Below are 26,908 nucleotides of genomic sequence, written 5' to 3'. Positions count from 1 at the left end.
CTGCGACACAGGGTCACTCTGAGTTCAGACAGACCCATCTCCCGGTGCTTGTGCTGGTCGCTGGTGGGCAGGAGCTTTTGCTTCTGATGTTATCCACCTAGGAAAGGTAATGTCACTTTGGAGCAAAGCCAAAGGACAGCAGGTTTTGGGAGAGGCGTGGATAGGGAGCCAGGAGGGTGATGATTTTTCATCTGCTCTCCCACACCCTCAGTCCAGGTACATACAGTTTGGTGAAGTTTGCAAGCACCTCCAAGAGCAGAAATAGCCTCTGTGCTGCCCACGAAGGCAACAACCCACTGCGTGCTCTATGATCGTTTGGGCAGCCAGGTTTAATCCAGCTATTGATTTATCAGGCAGATACATTCTTAGCTCACAAAATTCAGCACCTTGCCAGAAGTTTTGTGGTTGTGTTAGCAATAAAATGCTGCTGCTGAATGAAGATCTTGTGCTGCTTCAGCAGCAAATGATGCTTAGCTATTGAGCTGCTGATGTCAAGAGCAAAAGCAAATAGTTTTCTTTTGTGTCCTCAAGAAAAAGCTAGGCCAGGAGCTTTCTATGATTTTTCTCTTTCCTCGTGATCTTTTCCCTGTCTTCTACAGTAGACTCTATGTGGTCACCAGGAGAGAACCTTTTGCCTTCCACTTTTCACCTCAACCCAGTTGCATCCAGCTGGCACTGCCTCAGCAGTACTCACTGGACCTGCTATTGAGTCAGATACACAGCTCAGGTGTTGAAGCCACAGTGTAAATTAAGCACAGGTTATCTGCACTGTTCCTCAGTCCAAACTGAGGAAATGGAAGAATCCTCTAAGGACATTTATACTCCAAAGAGGTGCCCATGCCCTTTGCCTAGTCTTCTGGCTCAGCAGAGCTGGATTAACAGACATTCTCATAACTTAAATTGTAGCACTGAAAAGCAGTTGGGAAATTTTGGACACAATTTCATTGTTTCACCTCATTACAGCACTTGCCTGGTTAGAAGGAGGTGATGATTGCCGTGCTTGCCTTCTCTTTTAGGACTAACACCAGTGAAGCAGAAAATGTTTGCAGGCTTGGGCTGGACTGAAGCTAAGGAAGAGTGTGGTTATTTACACCCTGCCATGAGATGGTTTCTTCCAGCTCACACCACCAGCCTGTAGAACTCCTTCAACTTAACAGAGCCATCTCAAAACAGGAAGGTCACACAGGGTCCTTCTTCCCCTATGTCCAAGTGTCCACTATGTCCAAATGTTTCACTGCTCCTGTAAAACAGGAGAAGTTGCTGTTTGCCTCACTCTGTCTTTCTTCCACTTCCTAAGATTGAGTTACCAGGACAACAAAGAAGGGTGGGAGGGAAGTGCATATGTGTACCTCTTTGCATTCCCTCCTACTGGAAGAGATTGGCAAGCAGTATCTGTTCAGTGGAAGATGTGATTTGGGTTTCAGCTAAAAACTGCTGGAAACCTTACTCTCCACACTGACCACCTTCCCTGCATGCCAGCAATGCCCAGTGAAGGGGTGTGTATTCAGCTGCAAACAGCAGCTGCACAAACATCTACTACAAAAAACCAAATTGAAGGCAGAGTATGAAGGCAGTCACTGCTTTGGCAAAGTACAATAAAGCCATGGGATGTTGGGATGGAATACTTATATCATGTTTGAGATTCCCCAGGATGAGGCCGTTCTGGATAAGTCAGCATCCAGGGGAGAAGTTGTGAGCTCTCAATTTCCTCAGAACATCCTCTTTTGCTCACATCTGCAACAGGAACAGAATCTTTGACCTTAACATGCACTTGTCAGTCTCAAGACAGGAGAAGTGGCTCAGGTCCAGTCCCAGGCTACTTCTTCATATCTGAGGAGTGAGAGTTCAAGTGGCATTTGGAGAAGGGCAGAATTGGAGAGAATCATCAGGGTTTTACTGTCAAATCCAAGGTTTGGATAAAGAGCAGGATGGCTGTCAGGGAATTCATATGTATTAAGACAAGACCTTTCCTGATGTTACTTTTTTCTCGGGTTAGGTTGCTGGAGCAGAAAAGATTCCCTATCCTGTGCTCATCATCCTTAGACATAATACCCAATCTCTGCAACTTCCGTGCTGACAGATCTTGGAAGCAGAAGGTTTCCTGCCTGTTCTGATACTCCAGACTTGCTTCCAGAGTAAATGTGCTGCAGGGAACCCCCTCTGAAGGGCAGTGGCCCTTCCCAAGGCAAACTAGGGCTCAGGCATGCGGGAGGACCATCCGTAGGTATGCTGCTTAGAGTCTTCTTGCCAAGGGGGTCCAAACAGGGTAGCTTTTAGAAGGAACAGATGGCAGAGGGTTTTCCTGTCTCCTCCAGCTTTGCCTTTAGAGGACTCAGAAAAGCTGGCAACATGGGAGAAGAGTCAGAAGGAAGCATAAGCATTCTTCCTGTGCCATGTCTTGCCCACCATCTCAGCTGTCCTAGCTCGAGCCTTCCTCTGCCTGAGGCTGCAGAGAGGAGCCAGGAAGAAGCAAAATTCCTGTCTTCACTTGGCATTCTAATATGACAATATTTTGGGAAAAAAAATAAGAAGAAATTGTTTTCATTTCATTGCAAAATTTAAACTTGAGCTCAAGATATTTGAGCTTTTATTCAGCTTTTGAGGTCTCCTCTGACAGCAAATAAGACAGGGGTAACCACAAGAATGTGAAGGAAGAACTTAGTAATGGCTCAGAATATTTCAAAGATTAGGTAGGTTATAAATCAGAAGAAAAAAGAAGTCAGAAACCTTTAATTTGTTAAAGCCAAGGAAGAGAAGGCACGTGGAGGATCAGAGCAACACCCAGAGCTGGACACAAAATGTTGCTAGTTCTGACTATCTCAAAATTGTGGAGTGTAAGTGCAATATTGCAGAATGGACTCTCAAAACTATGAGATGTTACAGCACAGCAGTTGAGGACTGTTCCCCTGTCCTGTGCTTTAGCTCTTTAAAATTCCTTATTTTAAAATTTTTCCCACCACAGCCATTTTATGATTAGTTTGCAAGTAGAAATGGAGGAAATCACATGGTCAGTACCAGAGGACTGGCAACAACTGATTTTGGATGCAATAGGCCTTCAGGGATTCTATATATATCTGCTCTTAAAACTGGGCTGCTGCAGCAGGCTCGAGAAATGCATTACTGGGAAACAACAGGCTAGGGAGACAGTTCTGGAATGAGCACATTTCCATGCTGGTCAAAGCTCTGAAGAGGAGAAAGGCTCTTTGCTTATTTAGACCTTCAAAGGAAAAATGCAGGAACAGAGCTACTGTGGGTTGGACTTTTCTCACAGTGGTGCATGAATATTCTGTGTAATGCCCAAGGATGCTGTCCCTGCTTCTGGCAGAATTTGTCTTCAGAATATACTTTTTCCCACAACCTTGAGCATATTTCAAACAAGACAGTGATGATTCTTTGTTACAGGTTTCTTTTTTACCGTAGGAATTTAAGTGTGATACAAAAGTATTTAAATTTCAAGTCCATAGGCAAATAGTAAAAAATTTGGTGGCAAAATTAGCTGAACTCTGAAGTGATTCAATGAGACTGATCTTGCAAACACGAGCTATGCTTAAGCATAAGAATCAGCATAGATAGGATTAGGAATAGCCATTGAAAAGGTGTCTTTTGATTTCATTAGGATTGTTTTTATATGTAAGGAACAATTTAATATGTGTTTGGCAGAAATCTCATAAAACAGTTGCAAGGGGATGAAAAAAATACTGCAGTATTAAGAGTATTTCACCCTTCTACTAAAGCAAGGCTGAAACCTGCAATTCCTTCCCTGTAATAATGAAAAAAACCCCATGTAAACAGGTCCAGGTTTAAGTCTGTTTAGTCAGACCTCCTGTTATTGCTGCATGTGTGTCTGCTTGAGCGTTTAGATTGTCTCAAAAGAAGGAATCTGTTAAGATCACAGTCAATAAACAATTCTCCAAACAGAATATTAAACTACCCATGCTTTGATTTACATTATTAATACAAAAGATGAGGAATGGACACCGACTTAGTCTCTCTGATATCTGGCTTCCTTTCCCAAGGCTGATTAAACAGTCAAGACAATAAAAGAAAGGACCCAAGCTGACTTACCTCCACTTTCAGGAGTGCGCAGCCTTTCAAGAACTCTTGAATATTACTGATGCAATCTGCTTCATTTTTAGGCTCCAGGCAATACTAAAGAAAGAAAACCCACTGAGCTCATTGCATTACCTCCCGTGTCGCCTCTGTGGAGAGGGCCTGCATGAATATTGACATGTGCGTTTTATACTGAATTAGGGAAGCTTCTTCAGGGGGCGGGAGGGGGTGGCAGGCAAGCTGTCGAAGCAGGAAGAAAGCCACTGGAGGAAGTGATGAATACATCGAAATGGTCGGCATCTTGTTTTAAATCTCAACATATGACAGTGCCCTAAAGTGACAGTGGGAAATTGATGACCTTTAACAACACACTGCCCTGAACCATCACATGTAAGCAAAAGATAAGGAGCTGGCAAAACTGATCTTTGCATAATTTAATAAAGGCTCCTGTTTGATAGGGTGGAGAACCTGTTGCAGTGTGTTTTTTTTCAATTAAACAGCTCCTCTTCTGTGTTGCCAGTTCTGATCTGTCACTGGACTCCTTCCCTTCTTTTCTCCTGCAGTTTCTTATCATGTTTTTGGACTGCAAATACACACCTCATGAAACTATAACAGGAGGCACTCACATGGCCTCAGTACCAGTGGATTTGCTGGCCTTGGGACAGATCAAACAGCCCGGATGCAAGGGTTATTGTTTATTCCTGCCCTAATCTGCTTCTCCAGTGTATTTCCTGACTTACAAAGCATTTTGCAGTAAGACTTCTGAAAGAGTGAATATATTTACAATCATAATTAACGATATTTACGTAAATACAGACAAACTGCATATCCTTCTATTCAAAGCCAAGATATTCTGATCTCTGCTAGGTCCAGTATTTCCTGCCACTGAACGAACACGTGTAACCCGGCCAAGTGTAAACTTGTGGGGGGTTTTTTTCTGGACACAGAGACAAAATCAAAGAACTAAAAGCTACAATCACACTTTGCTTTGTTAGAAACTTAAATGTAAAACATTCATCGCCCTGAAGCTCCTCTCGCCAAAGGAAACCAGACCTGAAGCACCCAGGGCAGCGTTTCACTGAGCAGGGCTCTGTCTCAGGGCAGTGAAACACATGGGAAAGCATTACCTTTTCTGCAGATCCCGGAAGAAGCCGATTAATGAGTTTACAAAGCACCGTTCCATCTTTGAGAGAAGTTTTCAGGAACTCCTCTGGATCATCTATTATTTTCTTGGGGGAATTTAAGACTCCCAATGAAATAAGCCACGTTACAGTTTGTTCTTCTGGATTCATGGCAGAGAGCTGTGCTGCTGGCGCCGTCCTGTGCAGCAGAGCACTGGAACCCACATCCGTGATTGCATCTTCCTGCCTCTGCTGCTGCTTGCACAGCTCAAGTGTGAAACTACTTTTTTTTTTTTTGGCTCGGCACAGAAACTCACCAAATCTTAGGAACCAGTAGTTCCTCTAAGGTAAGAAACTTTCAAAATAAAATAGTTCTTTGCGCTCTGTTAAGAGACAGAGCAAGTAGATTTTTAACTACATTTTCAACATTATTGAGAAGTATTTCATGGGAATACTTACTGCACCACAAGTATCTCGTCCAGGGACGTGGCAGCTGGCACCTATCACCTGGTAAACTTGGGTCTGAACTTGGGGTTATTACCCAAAGTAATTTTATCAATACTGTAAATAATGAGGTATTCAGTGTTAAAACTGAATTCACACTGATGGTGATTTGAAGGTATGTCACACTAACTTTAAATAAACATTTTCAATGTTATGTGGCAGCCCTAGTTATTAAAATTGCCTTTTACAGTAGTTTCCTATTGTCTGGTTTTTAAATTCTGGTAATGCACTTTATACGCAAATAATGTTTTTTTCAACTGTTGTGTACAAGTGCACAGATAATTCAAAATGGTTTTCGTGGATGATGATAATCTCTCAAAACAAACACCTGGACAAAGTCAAAAATATCAGAAATTTAAGTCACCCAAAGCTGAGAATGAAAATTCCCAACTATTTCACTTGTCCTATTAGGATGTCCCTTTCCACCAGCTCTTCAGGATCAATTGCAGGCAGTATCATCAGTTTTCCACCCTGCTCAGGGCAGTACTAACCATCACCACTTATCACAGCAATTCAGAACAGTCCAGTCATCTTAACTGTCCTTCCACCACAACAGATGGAAAATGAAGCAATTCTGTTGAAGATGCCAAAGAAGCTGGAACATCATGGATTGAAGCAATCCAACAGGAACAAATTATCCTGGAGACCAGAATTTCTTGGTGACAATGTTCTGAGCCAATTCCTCACCCTGTTACTTGAATGAACTGTTTCAAGGCATCGCTGTTCCCAAACTGTTCAGGCTTGTGATTTAAAGGGGAGGGAGAAACAGAAGAGCAAAAGGATAAACTGTACACCATGAAATGTGCATGGATTTGTGTCTCTGCTCTCCAGGTGTTATGACTGGTACAGGGACCTACCTAAGGGCCATTTTTAACAGCCACCAGTAAACCAGAACTGCCCTTTCAGCGTTAGACCTTTTCTAGGACTTGGAGATGAATTCCCATTCTCCATTGTGTGGAAATACTTAACACAAGGCTGCAGCCAGCACAGCATGAACAGTAACACTGGCTGCAGCTCAGTCACAACTCACTGCTCTCTCATGAGGCAGATCTACAAATATCAGTGTGTGCAAAACATTTCACAATTATGACTAATTACAACTTTAGTTGCTTTTTCTTTTTCCAGTTCTGATGAGCACTACTGTTTTGAATGCTTGGGTTTTCTAAAAGTGTTTTGCAAAGTGGAGACATGCAGTCTCCGCTTTTATAGTTTCTTTTCCCAAATCCACAGTAGGCAAGATAACTGCTAATGCTCACTGATCAGATGGGGACGAGGATTTGGACACAGAAGACACTTCAGTCACCACATCAGAACACAGCAGTTTCTTATGAGCAAGAGATACTTTCAACACTGGGAAAACTGCACACCTGCTTCATACCTGAACACCAAACTACCTCACCCACCCCTCCTCAAAAGCAAACCTTTTGTGTCAATGGGCAGGTTTAGCCTCAAGACTATTTCACATTCAGCTGCTGCAGATGTTCAGTGGTTGCAACCACAATTAAATGAAAATACTTCCCACATCTTGAACACTTACCAATTGCTTAGAAGACCTGTACACAGGCACATTCAGAAAGCCCAAGAATTTATGGAGTTTGTGTTTAGCCACCTGAAGACCAACCTTCCATCTTCTAGAAAGGACTCTTCTAAATACATTCTATTGTTCACCCACTTCCCACTGAAATTAATTCTGTGGTAAACCCAGAGTATGAAGGTAAAGAGACTCAGGAAGGAACGGTGTCTAGTCTGTCTTCAGGAAAGCTTCAACATTGGTTATTTGCTGACAGGGACAAATCAGTGAATTGTCAATCATCCCTTGCACAGTCAACTTAGTTATGTAATTTGCAGATTTACACCAGTGATGACTAAATAGCACAGTGTTACTTGAAAGGTAAAAATAAAAGGGGATATGTGTCCTATAGCCAATTACCAAGCAACTCTGACAGCATACACATCAGAACAGCACAGCAACAGGAGCAAGTTAGGTACAGCAGTCACATGTTCAAAAACCACTTTGATGGTTCTCCTCAAAGTCACTCACGTTTACGTAATCCCCCCCTTTTTTCCCAGCACAGAGAGAAAACACCCAGCACACAAAGATCATCACTGGAGTTATTTGTGTGCAGCAGAATCTACTGACACATTTTGACTTGTGGCTTTCAATGATGAAGTTTGATGTGCACCACTATTTTAAATCAGGGGCACATTCTCATTATTTAGCATTTTAAGCAGGTATTTTTTTAATGATATCTGCCATGTTGGCACTACCTTTTAGGTAGGATGATCCACCTCAGCATAAACAGCAGCATCCAGACTATAAACTACTGCTGCAACAGGAGTCTCTTAACAGTACAGCATGTTATTCTTTCTTGCAGAAAAGAGAGACTACTTTGTAGCAATAATCCTCCAAGATGGAACACTCAGAATCTTTCCACATTAAGAGTCTCTGAGTAAGACATATTATTTTTTACTCTAGCAAAAAAAGCAAAACTGATGCTGTTTGGTTTTTTTTTAAAACAGTAAATTTATTAGTCCTGGCAAGTACTGCAATTCTCCCCATCTGCTATGTACTCAGATACTTACTCCTAGAATCTGCAGCCCATAACTGAAGTGTGATATCCTCATCCCCAAACCCAAAGACAATGTATGCATGCTTTTTCTTCTTTAGCTACTCATTATGAACTGAATATTTTTTTAAATGAGATCACTTTATGTCTACCACGAAAGTCAGTATAAAGTTTATTATCAGTGATTGCTGAACTACTTCAGTCAATCTGAAGGAAGGAGTTTTCTACATGACATACCAGTGCCTGAGCATTCTTCTCACATAAACTGGCACTTCAATGTGTATCCAAGATAAATATGCATCAAAACCTAGGCAAAGTTTTGAAGAAAGTACATGGCTTGCAAGGGATGCAGTGCTGTCTGTAGTATATACAGCACTAATTATTCTGGGGATTTATCACTAATATTTTCTCGGTACACCAGCACTTCCTTCCTCTCATCCAGAAGGCCTGGACAGAACTGTTAATGTTAGGATGTAGAACTTTTAATGGTTTCCTGGTGAAGAAGAATTTGTAACATTTTAGTCCTCTATGTATTTTAGAGGACCAAGACTAATTCCTGTACAGCTTGCTCTTTTTTCAGCATTAATGGCAAGCACACGTGTGAAGGGCAACCCAAGTGCTTCTCTGCTGCAGAACGTACTGCCGTGTGTGCGCTGCCCAAGCCGGGGGCTCCCTCTGCCCTCTGGGTGATGTCAGCCACAGCACACAGCACTTGGCTTCCACCAGAATGTTTCTGTATATCCAAGAGATTAGTAGTGCTACTTTCAAAGCCAACTCCTGAATGCTAACACAACCCTCAACACCACAATCCAAAGTCAGGCTGTAGCAGTTGGTGTTTTGTTATCCTTCCGTTTTCCAATGCATATCCACTGCTGCACTGCCACCTTCTAGTCACTGTAACTGGAAAAAGGAAACACAAGTTATTCTCCTCTTGGGAGGCCAGGAGACAAAAAAACTAAATCAATTTTCAAGTATTTTTATATACACAATGAATACATTTGGATTGTATTCCATCTGTCCCAAGAATGTGAAAGTACATTAACAGCCAACTACAATAACCAAAGTGCCCTGAGGAATATTTGTACTAATGCACCCTTCTTATAGAACACTGTCTCCAGGGGAAGTACTAAGTTAAGCCTCTGCAACTCCTGTATGTATTCCCCCTTCAAACTCTGCCCACCACAAAATCCCACCAGCTCTTGATAATCTCAGCATGATACTCAGGAGTCCTGTAATACCTTGGTACTAATCTGTAAGTAATAATGTGCTACAAATTAACAAGGTAAGGTAAACAGCTGGTTGAACTAGTACAATTACATCCTAATTTTTCACAAAGTTATTATTACCTTTCTTGTCATAAGTTATTTACTGCTCCATAAACATGGGGAGCATGCTTGTTAAGAATTTGGAAATAAGCTGCAGGAAAGGCTGATAAGAGTGTGCTTTTGTCTTTGATACCTTTATCAACTACAACATGGCCAAAAGAGATTTACTAAATTGAGCAAGAGCACTTAATTTTTCCAAGAGAAGCCTTTTCACTTGTCAAGAGTAATTAAGCTTCACTCTCCCAGTTAAGAGAATGGAGGCACATACACATATAATAGAAGTTGAAAACATTGTGACACAACCTTACGCAATGATTTGGCAACATCTTTTAGAGTCTCCTAGGATGCTGTGTATTAAAGACAGTATCCCATCTCTTTATTAGAGAACTCATGACCCAGATCTGCCTTTAAACTACAAATGTAAGAACTGACTCCTGCTAGTTTTTTGCATGTTGGTGAAGGAGCTAAGGAGAAATGCTACTTTTAGACAGATTTCCTTAATCCACTTTAGTGCCACCCTAGTGACATCAGTTATTTTGGAGTGAAAAACCTTTGGTTTTTTCATCTTTAAAGAAACACTTATAGTTCAAATGGGTGTCCTTTCAGTAGGATTTACAACTTAAGTATTTCAATAATCACATTTAAGACAAACACAAAAACAAGGACAGCAGTTGTTTGTTGAAATTTTATCAAGTAACAGAAATATAAAAAGCTGGTTGGGCAGTAGCTTTTGTTTTGGTCAACTCTATCCTTCAACTCAATACAGAAAATACTTGTGATGATTCTGAATTTAATCTGAAATACTCTGAAACAAAGCATATTTTTCCTTCATTATCAAGGTAACAACAGCAATTTATCAAGAGTATTTATAAACATAACTTGCATATTCTGACAAAGACACTATGTATTTATTTAGTTGCTGTTGCTGAGACTCTTATAAAGAATAAATTGTAAGCCAACTGAGGCTACAGAAGTCACACAACATACAACAGAACCTGTCCTTCCCACAAGATGGGAATTCCCTGAAATCAGGTTCTTAGAAGTAGAATTTGAAACTAACAGCAAAATAGGTTCTAATATTAAGATTCATTAAAAACTGACATTAAAGAGTAAACATCTGTACTACATTTTATAAGATTTTGCACCCATTAGAAGTTATTTTTTTACTAACAATTGTTTAGTAGAAAAGCTGTATTTTCTGAAAAGCTGCATTAGAATGACAGTCACTACTTTCTTTCCCCTTACGAGTTTTCAGAGAAACAGAAGTGTATCAACTCTTCCACATAAAAATCTTAAGACACTTGCTTATGTATCTACTTAAAATATAACTTTAATAGGGTAGGTTTTAGAGCCATGAAACACAGCTGATCTACAGTTTTAAACCATTCCAGAGATGCCTGAAGTCTAATACAATCCAAGGACCTCTGCAGAGATCAGTTCCTCATCCAAAATTATACTCAGTGTAACTGCTCACCCTGCACATTTAACAAGACTGATTTAATGTCTATACTAACATGTCCTATTAAAAATTCATACTTTTATGGTCTGCTCTTGCAAAAATTCATAAACTGAGTACTCTCTGCTATATGGCTTTTAAATTTGTAAACGTTTGTGCTCAGTTGTACCCAAATGGGACCCATTTTTGCAGATGAGTAGTTTCTCACTGCCATTCCTGACTGGTCTGTTTATAAAGCCTAATTAAACCTCCCCCTGCAAACTTCAAACAGAAGTCAAAAATACTGCTTAAACATGAGGAAGGTCCATTCAAACCTACAAACACAATCTTTCTTCCACCTACTACACTGCTGTAACATTTACCTTATGCACTGGCACAGGCACCACTCATCTCTGCCATCATCGCAGATGAACCAGCGTTACTCCTGTGGTGTCTTCTCGAAGCTATCACCCTGCAACTAAAAGATACAATAAACTGAGAAAAATACATTTTACAGCACATGTCAACATGTAATGCTTCCCCCCATCTCATAAAGATGACATGAGCTTGGGTTTGCAGATTAGTCTGTTGCAAGTTTTACTACTTCTTTAAGTGGTGGAAGATTCACTGGCTTGGAATGGACTGGGATGGCTTAGAGATAAGTTGCATGGCTTATGGATTCTCACTCCTTTTCAATGGTGCACTGCCACGTTAAATCCATAAGTTGAATGACAAAATTTACTGAGGACCAAACAGTAGTGCAAAGGTTTTGGGTTTGTGGTTTGGTGTTTTGGTTTTTTTTTTTTTTTTTAGTTGGAGGTCTTCATGTTTACTATAGTCAAGAGCATCTTTTGAACTTCATGGCTTTACCAGAGTCATAACAACTTGCCACAGGTTCTGCCACATGTACTGGGTATCCCTGCAACGCGGTGTCAAACTAAACAGAGTCAGGCATCCAACTAAACGTCAAGTTTGCAATGGCTTCATTCAAACTCCCACTAGTCAAGCTGGTTGTCAATCTAAACCAATTTCTGATTTCATAAGTCTTTAATTTTGCTAGAATACTGTATATGCAGCCTCTTTAAGCATCTTCACTGATACATACTGGGCACAAAATACCCCCTCCCAACCCTACGTGGCAGTATTCTTTCTACAGTGAGCTGCATTACATCTTTAGTTTCAAAACTGGTGCCACAAATGCTTTTATCCAAGAAGAAATGTTGGAGAATTTCTAATGTATTGGAGCTTTTTTTTTTTTAATCTAGACAGCACTTCCATTGCCATGACATGCAGCTTGTCTTACTGTACTAGAGAAGGTAAATTCGTTTAATTTTGACTTAGACTGAAAAACTAGTTTGCTTTGCTTACCATCTTTGCTGTTTCACAGGCATTTGATGCTTTAAATCAGCTGTGGAATGCTGAAAGATTCACTTGTTTTTAGGAAGCCATAAGCCTTTGAGAAGTTGGAGAGAAAGACTTCTTTGCTTATCTTATTTTCTCCTTTGGAATCAAAGATGTTCCTTTAAAAGTGAAACACTACAGAGTTGCAAAAATTTGAAACAGTATGAGTAAGCAGCTTCTTTGATGGAATTGATCTATGTTTTGTGGGCTTTGTTTTTTTAAACAGTAGTCTGTAGCTGACTTACATGTACATGACTTATTTGGGAGATCTTTTTAAACGCCCCAGGAAACAGGAGGAAAGCAGAAATTAGTATTATCCACTTGTTTTTTCAGATTAAGTGAATGAAATCCTCATTTTTCTTTACACAAGGATCTGAAGGCATTTAGTACTGGGAACACTGTGACTTCAAATTCTAGGCACAACTGAGCTTTGTGTGGAATCATCCCCACCACCCTCCAAATCACAAGCACTACTTTCAGAATGAGATGCTGAACATGTAGAACAATCCATCTCCATGTTAGATGGTTGGATGTTGTGTGGAAGATCTTAAGAACTGCTTTTTCCATTCATGACGAAAATCAGATGGGAAGTGTGGCATTTCAGGGAAACTTTACTTTGAAAATTACAACACTAGTACACAGCTCAAGTTTATACATTTAACATCTGCTTTCTGAAAGAAATGTTAACAATTTTGAAATGAAATTAAACATTGTTTGAACTTTTCCTCACAAAAGCATAAAGTCATGGAGGGGAAAACTTAACAGGCAACAATAAAAAAAGGTTAAAAACAACTTTTCTTTTTAGTAGTCCTCTGGTAGTAAAGATAGAACAACTTCCACGTTTGAGAAGTAATCTGTCTTGGTCCAAAAGTTTAAGAGTGTTTTTAGTATCTGCTTCTGCCTCCACCTCTATCGGATCTGCTTCCACCACGGCCACCACCTCTGGGTGCTCCGCGGCTTGAACTACTGTAAGAATCCCGAGGAGGTGGGTAGCCCCTTTCCATGGATGGGGGAAGACCCCTGTCTTGTCTTCCGACACGATCACGGCCACTTGAGTAGACATCACTTCTGCTGCTTGAGTAACTTTCTCGGCTTCCATATCCATCTCGTGTGCTGCCGTAATCATCATACCGACTGCTTCCACCATATGATGGCGGGGGCCCTCGTGCAGGTGGAGCACTACGTGAGTTACCTGCAGGGTCAATGGTCAGGTAATACGGCAACACCATGAGTTATATAGAACAATTTCAATCTGAATTTACAGAATTGCTGTATTTAAATGTTTACTGCTACTCTTTTGTATGTATTGAGATGTTCTTAACAGAATCTGCCACATTAATGGTACTTAAAGTGGGGACTGCGTATCAGGCAGTGAGTGGATTTAAAGACTCTGAAGGAATGAAGACGGTGTTTGTTTATTCAGGCAGGCTCTTTACTGAGATTTCCAGAACAGCTTGTTATTTTAGAGAAGAAACTCAGCCATATTTTCCAGAGACAGCTGTAATTCTGAACTGTAGACTTTGCTTCTTTAGCTTATAGCTCATTTAACAAGATGATCAAATGATAACCAACAACTGTACTTTCACTGTAGGGGGGAAAAAAGTGTGCCACTTCCCCCTAAAGCAAGCAACCTAGTAAAAATCAGATTTTATGACACCTGTACAATTTACATGATCCTCAAAATGGATTCTTACCATAACTCTCATATGAATCTCTGTAGGAGCCTCCACTTGGATGATCCGAGTAGTCTCTGTCACGTCCACCACCGTATCCATCGCGATCGCTATAGGAGGAAAGACTACTAAGAGTTAGTACAAATCAGTAACGTAACAGCAAAAATGAAGTGACAGGGAGAAAAATCCAACAGTAGGTACCTATATCCCCTGGAGGGGTATTCGTCACGTGAACTGGAATGACCATAGTCACGATAGGCGTAGTCTCGTGGAGGTGGTGCGTAGTCCCGCGTGTCCCTGGAACTGGGGTAATCTCTGCTTGAATAACTACAAACAACAGAACTGACACATTAGCCACGTCCCACCGCAAAAGGCCAGGAATCAACATTCTTCTCGGAATAAAAGAAACCACCCCACCAAAAACAGTAAAAAAAGGTTTTACCCGTCTTTAGTGCTATAGCCATCATCTCTCGGAGACATGTAGACATCTCTCCGTGACGGCATTGGTTCCCTGCGTGGAGGACCACCGTAACCATCCCTTCCACGTGACACAGGAGCTGAAGAGAAGCAGTCCAGATCTTTAAACTTAATTAGCATTTAGTCGTAGAGGAGACCCGAGGCAAAGTATTAGTAGACTGTTTAGAGTAATTTAAAAGTATCTCTGTAGCCCAGATTACAGCACTTTACATTTCTGCTTGTACAGTTTAAAAGCAGCACTAAAAGGAGCATACTCAAATCACACCAAGCGGTTTCCAACAGCTACAAAATTATATTGGTGTGAAAAGAATTAAAAATTAGAAAAATATACCAATCTCACTGTAGGTTGAAATACAAATCAGTGATTTGAATCAGCTCCTGAAGGAAAACTGGTGCTACAGATGACCAAGCAACTAATTAAGTCAAAGTCCTTACCTCTTCCTCCCATGCTGCTGCTGCGCACTGGTCCCGAAGGTGCCGATCTTTTAGGTGGAGGGCCTCCGCTTCGTGGAGGTGGACCTCTCTTCATGGGAAGTGGCCCTCGGGAAGACCCTAGAGGAATAAGCCATGAACAAACTTATTATTTCTGTGATATTCACCTGCACGACCCTAAAGCCTGAACTACAGTAACCTAAGTGCCATTATTACCACTATGTGATCAACAGTAAACCGCTACAATTAGATCTCAAAGCCTTGTCTTCTAGCAGACTACTAAATGCTACTGGCAGAATTGAGAGCCAAACTTTCTGCAGCCTAAATTCCTGTCAAGAACTGTCTTTTAGAACTTATCCAAAAGTCACAGGGTGTGACAGAAAGGGAAAAAGACAGCTGATATCTGTAATCAGTCACAGCTTAAATGCTCAACAAGTTACTGTTCTCAGAAGACAAGAGCCACCTGGGAAGATGTACTAGGTAAGAGCCTACAGAGAAGGAACAGAGGCACTACCGAGTCTGTAGAACCTACTACACAGACTCTGCAAGAGAGAAGTTTCACTATTTCCAGGTTTTTTTTCTGCATTACAGCTTTTACTGTTATACCTCAGGTGCTACTTGCTTGTTCTTACAGAGTTTTGTTTTGATACTGAAAAGTCTGAATCAATAGCTATATCTTAAGGAATATCCAGTATCAAGTAATGTACTGTTCCACTTCAGAAAGCTTCAACTCAACACACTATTTGGTAACAACAAACAAGGCTTAGCTGCCCTAACTCCCAATATGATCTAGAATGATCAGTCCTAGAATTTTCTAAGTTCAGTCCTCTTGCTAGTAAGAATGAAAGGCAGTTCCCTTTCCCTGGTGGAAGAGAATCACTTTTTCAACTTGAATACCAGAAAGCTTCCTTTCTCACGTGCAAGGCAGGAGTTTTGTTTTTCTTTCATAGGCAAAAGTCAAGTGGAGTGTTAGTTGTAGAAAGGAATCTTCATATTTGAAAGCCTTTTCTTAAGGTGTACTTGCCTAATCAAAATTTTGACTAAACTGCCGAGATCGTATTTCATCGTTTTAATAAAGAACAAGGAGTGCACTATTTGGCTGTTTGATTTTTTTTTTTCCAGTAGGATTATTGCCATCTTCCAATGGGATTGTCTTGTATGTTGTCCAAGTATATAATGAGAGAGGTCAATACATACCCAAGTGACTCCCTCTTGAAGGTGGTCCTCTCGCGCCACTTCCGCCTCTTGCGCCTCTAAGGCCCCTGGGAGGACCTCTGCTTCGGGGAGGGGGAGGCGGCCCACGCCTACCACCACTCTCAAAGGATGGCTTGGTTGCTTGTTCCACTTTAATTGCTTTCCCATCTAATGACTAAAGAAGAAGCTGCTTTACTTACTGCTCAGTCACGTTTGTATTTCTTAAATCAAGCCCCTCTTGCTTCACTATTATAGGGCTTCCATTTTATAAGTTAGAGCAACTAGAACTGATTTCAGTCTTCAGTATTAGTACTCAGCAGCATGTTGGGCCTAATTTCAATTTCTACAGTACTTCATTCTTGTTGTATTGACGGAAAAAAATACAGAGCAGCATCAGAAAGGACTTTCAGTGAAAACACAAGTGTCCAATGATTACGGCAGCCCCACGTCATTTATTCTCTAAATGAAACACGATATATGATCTACAATTTACTTTCAATTGCCACGTACTTTTGTACCAAACTAGGACTGCATCAGTAGTTACAGGATTAAGCTGAAGGTAACTTAGCTTCAGTTGGGATTTCTGGCAATGGGGAGGCTGTTTAGTACATTTTCTTGATGTCCTGATAACACGGTGATCACTGACGCATTTAGAAGTAATTTCAGCATCTACACAGCAGACTGAGTATGACAATTCACCCCTTTTTTCTAGTGTTTCAAGTTGGGTTTTCAAACAAGGTGACTGTCACAATTTACTCTATTACTTGCTTTTCCACAGTGGAGGTGCTTTGTGGTTGGAGTATTTTTGTTTGTGGGTTGTTGTGTGGTTGGAGGGCTTTTTAGTAGGACAAAAATGGGAGCTTTTTCTAGAATATAGATCCGCAATAACAGGACCTCTGCAGCCTACCATTATTCCTCAAACATGAGCAGGTGGTAACACATATTGAGTAACTCAACCTAATTAATCAAATTTCTGTATAATCTTTCAGGCACCATGTTTGGCAATTATAGCAGAAGCAAGATCACAAGCTCTGCTGAAATTAGGTTACTGCACACCTATCCTGGCAAACATGGTTTATTTGCCCTTTTGAGCAGTTAAATAGTTAACTCTGCCTTAAAAACTAATTAATTATCAGGCAGGAAGTTTTGTTTATTGCAGTCCTTTGCTGCCATAAATGAACACAAACACTAATGCTAATAGTGTTTTACTGAAGTACAAAATCTTTTATTCTCCACTAAAATTTAGCCCTCTCTGAAACCATCCACTTTAGTAGCTTATGTATTTTGCCACCACATGTAGTCACAGCTACTGTTTGAAAAACCTGTGAATACATACACAGGTCCAACTTGATCCATTTGAGGGGAAAAAAAAGAATTAATACTAGAAAATTCATACTGGTCTTGTCCTTGACTTAATGAAAATATTTTACTGATGGAAGGTTCCTCAGAAAGTCTTTTGGCATGACAAACTGAAACATTCCAACAGCATTAGTACCTCTAATCCCTAGAACTCAGTTTGTTATCATATTGTTTTGCCATCATAATTCATACTGAGAGATGTCTCATCATTCATGATAAGACAGGAACAGTGGGCCTGGAGCCTTAAGCTTTGTCATCATGTCCACTGCTGCCCTCAATGTCATGGCATATTCTTGACAGCTTGTGCAAAGGCTAAAAAGCAAACACCATCCACTTCTGCTAGCATGGGTTCTGAAAACCTGCATGCTAGGTTCAAGGTACTTTTTTTTTTCTTTTTTTTTTATGTAGGAGGTACAGTTTTCCTTATTTCTCCTCCTATTTCCTTCTGCCTTGCACTTATGCATCTGACTTAGGCAAAAGATAGGTTTCTTTGCAGACTGCTTTACACAAGCAGTCTTTAAAAGGCATGCCTTAGGTCTAGAAAGACCTTTAATTAGGTCCAAGAATAGTTTTTTTGTTAACCAGAAGTTGTCAAAGTTTGTCCTATTTTAAAGCAAAGGGGACAATATTTTACAGGCTCTTAGCTCAAAGATGAAAGGTCTTATCTCAGAAAACAGATGAAACACACAGTCCATCTCAAAGTAACGGTTTTCAATGAGCTAAAGCAACAGCTGTCAACATGAACACTCATTAATTCCTGTTTATAACCTCAATTCAGAGTGTTACAGTAGCATTTTTAGTCTGATATGAGCACCAGAAAGTGAAGCCACCTTGGTGCTAAAACGCATAAAAAATAATTTAAGATACAAATCATTTAAGGACAATAATAGATTGGCAATCAAAGTCTCCTATACGTGGCATGAACAATCTGTACCTCTTTGTAAGGTGAGCCAGGGAACCTTAACCAAACACAATTAGAGAATTGTCCTGCAAACTGTTCCACATTCCAACAGAAATTATGAATGAAATTTGCAAAATTTTGGGAGTGGGGCAGAAATCAAAGTATTTCCAGTAATTTGCATGAAACTGGACCTAACACCATACAGGGCTTTCCTCTCCAACGGATCATTTCATTGTTGATGCTGCAGTGACTCCACCATTTCTGCATGCTCCTTGATGGCAGAGAGTGGGTTTCCTTTCACCACATATATTCAAGAACTGAAGATCATCTCTTATCAGGCCAAGCTTCTACATAGTACATCACTTCTTCTCCATAGGAAAAGGAAATTGTCCAATTAGAGGAAGACAACCTTCTGTAGTGCTGAGTACAGTTTACACTGTTTGGACTGCAGCATTTGCTTCCATCCTCTTAACACAGACCAGCTGGCTTGGCAGGTCTGCACTGCAATTAAATCTTTAGCTTGTCCTAGAGTTTTGCTCTAAGGTCATATCCTCTCTTTAGTTATCCATTTCATCCTAAGGATTTAAAATCAGAAGACTGTGAGGAACAGCCTACTGCATCCAATGATTTGGGAGTATCCAGCACACTTGTGTCCAGGTAAGCACATGCATTTTGTGACATCAGGATGCACATTTGACTGCCAAGAATTAAGCTTCTTCTTAAAAAAGGCAGATAATCAGCTGTGACAAAGTACTTGTAGATTTCTTCTGTGCTGCTCAGACATGCTAACACTGATCCAATTCTGTAGAACAAAGTAGCTGAAGTGAAAAATCTCCATCACACCTCCAAAATAATTCTGCTGATCTCTTTCTGCAGGACTGAAATGAATCCTCAACAAGCAAGCTTTGACTAGTCTATGCTTGTCCCAATTTAGAATGAAACACAATTAATCTCCTTCCTTCCCCCCACCCGGATTAGGTGCAAAATGCTGGATATACAATTTTCATGAACTTGCAAAGTAAAAAAAAAATCAAATGCCAATTCACTCCTGCAGAATCTATTGGAATCAGTCTCTTCTATTGGCTACAACTTTGAATTCCTTTGGGATGACAGACTGAGCATGCAGAACTCCTTCTGGCTGGACAGGTCATCTAATTCCTTACAGACTGCTTGAACTGCAGTCTGCACTGTGCTTCTGCTGCTGCTGCTGAAGTGCCCGAAATCCTCAAGACTGCTCCAATCCATCCTTTCCAAATGGAGAGAAAAACTTCACGTTGTGATGCATGGCAGTGATCTCTTCCCACAGCAGGCCTCAAACATCAGTCCTCCTCAAACCTTGAATGTAGAGTCTTTTCACACTACAAGCAGTACCTGTTGTCCAGAAAGCTTTCTGAAGATGGGTGTGAGAAACCACTTCATGAACATCTTTCATGTCCGAGGCCAAAGCAAGCTGCACCAATGGACATTCTAGGCCAAATGCCAACTGAGAATGTTTTTTTCCTACACTATTTGCTATTTGTAATTTCATGCAGATGAAGATACCTCTAGATTTACAGTGTTGAAAACAAAACCATGAGAAGGGTGATCCACAAGGCAGTCCTTTGTAGGATTTCTTGACAGTGATGCAGATGGTGCATTCCAGAACAAGCAGACATTACCTCAGCCACAAACATTGTCTCATTTAGCTACTTTGCTAAGCATAACTTTCCCGAATGTTTCCAACGTGACCAAACACATGGCCCAACGTTCAAGATGTAGAACAGTTGGTGATTATTTTCAAAGGGATTTTCATTTGCGAGCTGCACTCCACAAACACTTAGGATTAGTGACTCAATTCCTTTCAGTCTGACAATTACCTATTGGTGCTTGAAGTTACCTTATGTGAGGGTTCAGGGTAATGACTATTTCAGAGGAAATTAAGTGTCTGAACACAGCAGTAAACAAGTCTTCAGAACTGCAGCAAACTACACAGCGGAGAAATAAATTCAATAAAAGGAGCACCTTTAAAGATATTTAGAAAGGACATTATCTGAATTTGTCACTCTCTGCCTTGACAAAAACTAGTAACTTGTTTAAAAAGGAAGCAAGTCTTCAAAGAAAATAACACTATCATGAAGTTGTCCTAAAGCACCCAGAAACAACAGCACATGGAGCACAAAGCCTGCTGTAACACAAATCAAAGTTTTACTATTTGTGTTCACCATGAACACTACCAACTTATTTTCTTATTCTTAAAGTTGCTTTACTTTCTGACTTCAGTAACTGACATTTTTCTTTGACTTCAATGTCTTATGCTAACCAGACAAACAGATGATATCCAAATCCCAAGTTATTTAATCACAATCACTCGAGGCTTCTTCACCTTACATTAATGTCATCTCAAGAGACACTGCTTAGAAGGCGAATGCAGTTGGACCTCAACCATTCAGATTATGCATGGAGGACCAGAGTCTGAAATTCAAATGAACTAAGATGCCTTTTACTGCCTGAAGAGACAGCACCTCTATGAAGATAAGCAGTTGATGACCTTCAGTTGCCAACTCAGAACAACCTTTTCAAGCACATGCCACAATAGACACAGACCATAGCAGCCTATAATTCTTTGACAAACTATCCTGGTATTGATCCCAGAACTTTGCTCCAAATTCCTGTATTTTTAAAAACATTACATGTACATTTCATTTTTACTTCCTTTTGAAGTCATACCATTGCATTTTAGGGTGTAAACAAACAAATGAAGTTGCTGGCTAACTGCAAAGCTATTTCACTTTAACTGGAAAGATGCCCCTCACATGTGCCAAGCAGACTGATGATGCAACTCACAAATGCAGTAGGTTATCCACAGAACACCAGAGAGCTCATCAATGCTCCAGCACAGCAGGGAAGTCACATTCATCCCATATTAAGGGAACCATTAACTGTTTTCAGGTAAGTCACTTCCACGAAGTGTATTTTACACCGTACTGCATTTAAATACAATTCAAAAAACCCCCCAAACATTAGAATGGAGACCTGACTACTCAAAAGCCCTCCATCACCGACTAAGAACAATAAAAAGAGGGTAACTGACAGCTAGACTTCACTTTCTACTGTCAAATCCATGACCAGGAGAAAGCAATTCCAGCATCATGGAGACTGAGAAATTTGCCAAATGCGATATTTTGACTTGTCTCCAAGATCTTCTAATCTATTCATTTTCCAACCTTTTTTACAAGTTCATTTACCCCACAGATTAATCCTGCTTGTCAGTAGCAACAGCAACATGTAACTGTAAAAGGTCTTAATTCCTACCTTTCCGTTCATATCTCTGGCAGCATCTTTTGCATCTGCTGGACTCTCAAATGTGACGAATGCAAATCCTCTGGACTTGTTGGTTTCCCGATCTTTCATCAAAAGGACTGCAGAAACAAAATCACGTTACCCTTCCCTGTAACTAGGCAGGAACACTTCACCTTTATTTCACCTTTTAAGCTCAGAACTTCTTAGAGGACATGTAAGCGCCATCATTTCAGATGATCAACGCCAAAAAAAGTCATCACAGCTGTGTTACTTTAATTTCTATTATTTTAACAAAAAAATTTCTCTTTACCTTCCACAATGCGTCCATATTTGCCAAAAACAGCCTCGAGGGCTTTCTCATTAGTCTCTGTGTTCAGGCCCCCAATGAACAGCTTCCCAGGACGATCTGCTTCAACCATTTTGACGCCGTAAGTGACCTATTAAAAGAGTAATGCTGTTATTAACAAAGTATCAGACTGCAACAGGAATTCCCATGCCACTTCACTGAATATAAGTCATTTTCTTCCTCACAAGTACAAGCAAATTTTCCTGAAAAAACGTTATTTAAGAGACACGGCATATAAAGTACGTGAAAAAAATTTAATTTTTTTAGTAATTGAAGCAACTCAAAGTAGTATTACCTACAGTTACTGCTTCACATTATATGGTGTATTTCAAAAATATTCACTTAGCTTTGAAAAGTGGAACAAAGCACTATTAAGATCAAGCAATACCAGTGAACATGAAAACTCTTTCAGATGTGCTGTTCTTTTTACCCTTGATGGCAATCCCACCACTCCTTCCCTTTAAATCCCCCTGTGGATTTTTCAGAAAATTTACTTAATCTGTCGAACTAATATTAAATTAGTAATTTTTAAAGGCATCTTAGGCCCGTATTTCCAAATGAAGCCCATTCTTTGTATTATTTCATGCACTTCGAGCCAAGGTCCTGGCCTACACAACGCGTGAGCCTGAACAGACACCAGACCACCACTGCAGTTCTACACAGCAATGCCACGGCTAAAACAACGCGGGGGCGGGAGGGCTTAAAAAAAAAAAAAAAAGCCGAAGACAAAGCCCAAGCTCTCAGTGCCTGGCAGGGCGCCCGGCGCCTGTGGACCAGCGCTGCCCGCTTGTCTCCAGGCCGATAGAGGGGAAGCGCCTGCCACACGCACAAGGGGAGCGGGGACAAAGCGCTGCCGGGCGCGGGCGGCAGGCGGGGCCGGGCCGCACGGGGCCCATGTGGGGCCGCGCTCCGGGACACGGGCCCGGGGTCTGCCGGACCCTCCGCGGGCTCGGGCACCGCCACAAAATGGCGGCCGCCGCTGGCAGCGGCTCCTCTCCCTCCCCGCGCCCGGCGGCCGCCTCGGCGCTCACCCACGGCGCGGCTCGGCCCCGGCCCGAGCCACCGGCTCCGCGCTCCCGCCGGCCCCCCGCCCGCCCTCCCCGGGGATGCGGAGGGACCCCCCGCACCTAAAATGGCGGCCGCCGCGCCTCACGCCGCCGGGACCCCCCTCTCCCGCCGCAGCCGCGCGGACCCCGCCGCCCCACGCGGGGCCGCGGGAGCAGAAAAACGGGCCCGGCCGCGCCTCTGCCCCGCAGCGACGGGCGCGCCACGCCGCTCCCTCGGCGCGGATCACGCCTTTCCCCGCGGGTCCCCGCATCGCCCCGCGGTGCCGCCCGCAGGGCCCCCGGCCCGCACTCACCTCCGCCCGCGCCGAGCCGCAACTGCGCAATGGGGGCGAACAAAGGCGCTGCGGCCCTTTATAGCGCTGACGTCACCCGCCCGCCCGAGCCCCGGATGCGGCGGCGCCGGGCCCGGCAGGGGGCGCGCGCGGGCCGGGGCCGGGAGGGCCGGAGGGGCGACACTGAGGGGACACCTCATCGATGCGTACGAACATCTCCAAAAGGGGGGTCCGGACTCCTTTCAGTGGTGCCCAGGGGCAGGATGGGGAGTCATAAACTAAAACACAAGAAGTTTCGCCTCAAGATGAGGAAGAACTTTCCACTGAGGGTGGCAGAGCACTGGAACAGCTGCCCAGGGAGGGCATGGAGTGTCCCCCTCTGGAGATGTTCCACACCCACCTGGATGTGTTCCTGTGTCACCTGCTCCAGGTGACCCTGCCTTGGCAGGGGTGTTGGACTGGAGGATCTCCAGAGGTTCCTTCCAACCCTAATGATTCTGTGAAGGAACAGATGCGTCACTGCTTTGGAAGCAAAATCACTCGCAGTACTGTCAGAAGCATCTGTGCAGGAGCTTTACCCAGTTTGGCTGAAACAGCCTGAAAAGCATTTTTAATTAGCTCGATCAATACGTGTCCATGTGAGTACCCCTTCCTTGGAGACAGCAAACCAAATCAAGCATGGTTTAAAATGTGTTGTTGACGGCATAGTTTTGCTCTGGTTCAACTAACTCCAGTTTTAAATTATTTATATCTGAAGTTCAGTCAGTTGTGGGGATTTCTTTTGGATGGCTAAACCTGACAACAGAAAACTTAGTGGGAAATGTGTGCATGCAAAAATTGGCTAAATTTTCATAATATGAACTTGTAAATTACCTAAACATATTAATAGCCATCAAGGCCTGTTTTCTTGCTCACCCGGTCTAATCACACTCCAGTCTTCTAAGTTCTCCCTTTCATGTTCTCCAGACCTTTATTTCTGGGATGTGGCACAGGGATGTGCCCCAGGCTTCATTTTATTAACATTCTGTTAACATGTACTGTACGTGTAGCTTGGTGGGATCAGTGTGAACATGATTATGTTTGAAACAGAATTTGAACATTACAGCTGTAATTGTATCAGGGCCCAATTCTTCTGTCCTTTGTCCTAAGAGATATCTTCATCAGGATTTTCATCAAAACCTAGTTGCATCCTCAGTGGAAACTGAAACAGAATTTTACTGTCTCTCCTTGCATAGAGCATGTGTAGTCTCGCAGTCTTACTCCAAATTCAGTGAGACAGATCTTTTCCTAGAGGATTAGAGGATATATAACTGTTTAATTCTTACAATTCTTCCCCCTCCTCCCCTTTTTTTTTCCATAAATTTGATTTTTTTGTAGAAAAACTACAGAAATCATCAGAGAACTGTAGTATGAAAGGAAACTAATCCCTCTTCAATAAGAAGTTCAAGGCTGAAGAGCCATGATAGTTTCTTTTGCAAAATTAAGGTAGCAATATGAGGTCCTAATACTGGCCCCTATGGAATGGGAAATGGACTTGGATGGGGCAACTGGGGAGACAGAGACCAGGAAAATTCCACCAACCTTGACACAGAGGACAGCTGCTCTCTAACTAGCACAGACCTACTTGCCCATGCATCATCACAGCTTAGGAAGTTTTCCTTATATTTTTCCAAGAAAAAGAAATGCAGTTAAGTATGTTACTTATGTAACCCTAAAAATGAGCCCACTAGATGGGAGGGGTGGATGACAATCCATGAGGGTAGCATTTTCTGGATTTTCATGGTAGCTTTTGACTAAAATGTCACTCTCTCAAATGAATCCTAGGATGTTTAACAATGTGTTTGATTTTAAAATACAAACTTTTTCATGCAGAGGACAATATTTTGGATTTCCCTTGTACCATGCTGCGTATTTTCATCAAACGTTGGCCTTTTACCAAGTTCATCGTACTTGCGGTTTAAAATGGATAAAGGGTTTAGGAGAGCTGGGGGATGGGGACTAATGAATACAAAAATAATCTGATCACACAAGAGTCAGTCAGAACGAATAAAAAAGGAAATGTAATTCCCTTGAGATATATAGTCAAAAACTAATAACTGAAAAGATCTGTTTAATACTTTCGTGACAAGGAGCAATTTTGCAGGCACTGTGAGTTGATAGTTATTTATAGAAATTCAGCAAAACTGGGGAACTGAGAAAATTCAGGCTGGAGTGGATGAGAGCAGCACAAAATAATTGTTTCTGGCACTGACTTTCTCAGCCATTTCTAAACTGGAACTGTCCTACAGTAAGGGCAACTCACTATTGATTGATAAATGGGTTAAAATTGTTGGACATGGAGGTTTTGCAGGTTAATACAAATATAATGTCACAGGTTGAAAACTAGAGTGGCAACAGCTTGCCTAAATGGGAAGTATAGAGAGCAAGATGGAGCTGTTTGCTACCCAGTATTGGCAGTAATGCCTTTACCACAATGTCTCAGACAGCAGTGAGTATCTGTCTTGCCATGGTAGCATGGAGCTGGGCTTGCAGCCATTGCTTGCACTTACCCTGCTTCTCAGACAGGTTTTGCAGCTGCCCCAGAGTGCTGCTCCTGCCAATGCCACCTGAACAGGTGAACCTGGAGCTTCACATCACATTTGTGGCACTGCTGTAGCTGCGCTGCGTGAAGGAGCCATGGGGCACCATCCCACTGTGGCTGCAAACATCACAAGCTGCAGCAAAAATCATCAAATATAGTTCTTCAAGGTTGCTATGCAAAATCTTGGATTTACACCCCTAATTTCTGAGCTCGTAAAATCAAATTTAATTCCTTCTAACTCACTCCCTACAACTCCCTGAAAGAAGGTTGTAGCCAGGGGTTGGGCTCTTCTCCCCAGGAAACAAGCAACAGGATGAGAGGACACAGTCTCAAGCTGCAACAGGGGATGCTGGACATTAGGAAGAATTTCTTCACAGAAAGGGTGATTTGACATTGGAATGGGCTGCCCAGAAAGGGGGTAGTCACAGTCCCTGGAGGTGTTTAAGGGAAGACTGGACATGGCACTTAAGTGACATGGTCTAGTAAACAAGGTCACAGCTTGTAATTGATGATCCCAGAGGTTTTTCCAAACTAATTGATTCGGTGATACAATACAAAACCCAAAAAGAAGTTCTGGTATCATAGAATCTTAACACTGTTTGGGTTGGATGAGACTGTAAAGATCATCTTGTTCCAACCCCGCTGCCATGGGCAGGGACACCTTCCACTAGACCAGGATGCTCAGAGCGCCGTCCAACCTGGCCTTGAACACTTCCAGGGATAGGACATCCACAGCCCCTCTGAGCAACCTGTGCCAGGGCCTCACCACTCCCACCGTCAGGAATTTCTCCCCGATATCCCCCTCACCGTGCGCTCTCTCAGTTTAGAGACCCGTCACTCCCCGAACCTCAGGTTGCCCTTGCCCAAGATGGCGCCCGGCGCTTCCCGCCCTCACCGCGCAGGCGCCGCGGCCCCGACCCGGCC

At 42.1% G+C, this 26,908-nt stretch overlaps 3 protein-coding genes and 1 non-coding gene across 7 annotated transcripts in view; 1 reads left to right on the top strand and 3 right to left on the bottom strand.

Moving 5' to 3' along the window:
- Positions 1 to 5,357, bottom strand: part of ARHGEF6 (Rac/Cdc42 guanine nucleotide exchange factor 6) — a 39,791-nt gene extending 34,434 nt beyond the window's left edge. Inside the window, 2 exon segments of the mRNA XM_050310673.1 lie at positions 4,066 to 4,149; positions 5,178 to 5,357. Coding sequence (XP_050166630.1) covers positions 4,066 to 4,149; positions 5,178 to 5,342 — 249 coding nt within the window. The 5' untranslated portion in view covers positions 5,343 to 5,357.
- BRS3 (bombesin receptor subtype 3) overlaps positions 1 to 26,908 on the top strand; it is a 478,452-nt gene that overhangs the window by 98,086 nt on the left and 353,458 nt on the right. The window lies entirely within an intron of this gene.
- On the bottom strand, positions 12,997 to 23,489 carry RBMX (RNA binding motif protein X-linked). Of its 4 annotated transcripts, none has more exons than XM_050310680.1 (9): positions 23,425 to 23,489; positions 22,029 to 22,155; positions 21,731 to 21,837; positions 16,183 to 16,354; positions 14,989 to 15,105; positions 14,519 to 14,654; positions 14,278 to 14,403; positions 14,098 to 14,201; positions 12,997 to 13,595 (listed from the first exon to the last, which is right to left on the bottom strand). In XM_050310680.1, the coding sequence occupies exons 2-9, from the start codon at positions 22,135 to 22,137 to the stop codon at positions 13,288 to 13,290; spliced, it is 1,179 nt and encodes a 392-aa protein (XP_050166637.1). In that variant the 5' UTR covers positions 22,138 to 22,155; positions 23,425 to 23,489; the 3' UTR covers positions 12,997 to 13,287. The 4 variants fall into 4 exon arrangements, with proteins under 4 accessions (XP_050166637.1, XP_050166638.1, XP_050166639.1 ...); XM_050310681.1 differs by having other exon boundaries at positions 14,098 to 14,186; XM_050310682.1 differs by having other exon boundaries at positions 14,519 to 14,633.
- Positions 21,908 to 21,981, bottom strand: LOC126637589 (small nucleolar RNA SNORD61). Its single transcript, XR_007628357.1, has one exon. It is a non-coding gene; the product is annotated as a small nucleolar RNA SNORD61 (small nucleolar RNA).

This window comes from Myiozetetes cayanensis, unplaced genomic scaffold (genome assembly GCF_022539395.1).
Source record: "Myiozetetes cayanensis isolate MyiCay16 unplaced genomic scaffold, myiCay2020 scf15, whole genome shotgun sequence".
Taxonomy (NCBI): Eukaryota; Metazoa; Chordata; class Aves; order Passeriformes; family Tyrannidae; genus Myiozetetes; species Myiozetetes cayanensis.
Note: the sequence above shows the minus strand (reverse complement) of the source record. Positions and strands in the feature narration are given on the sequence as shown.

Excerpts from the sequence above, each read along its gene's own strand:
- RBMX (XM_050310680.1), bottom strand. The coding sequence starts at position 22,137 with ATGGTTGAAGCAGATCGTCCTGGGAAGCTGTTCATTGGGGGCCTGAAC. Across the intron at positions 16,355-21,730 it reads CCAGAGATATGAACGGAAAG|TCATTAGATGGGAAAGCAAT; the intron begins GTAGGAATTAAG and ends CTTCTTCTTTAG. Across the intron at positions 14,202-14,277 it reads TACCCCTCCAGGGGATATAG|TCTTTCCTCCTATAGCGATC; the intron begins GTACCTACTGTT and ends AACTCTTAGTAG.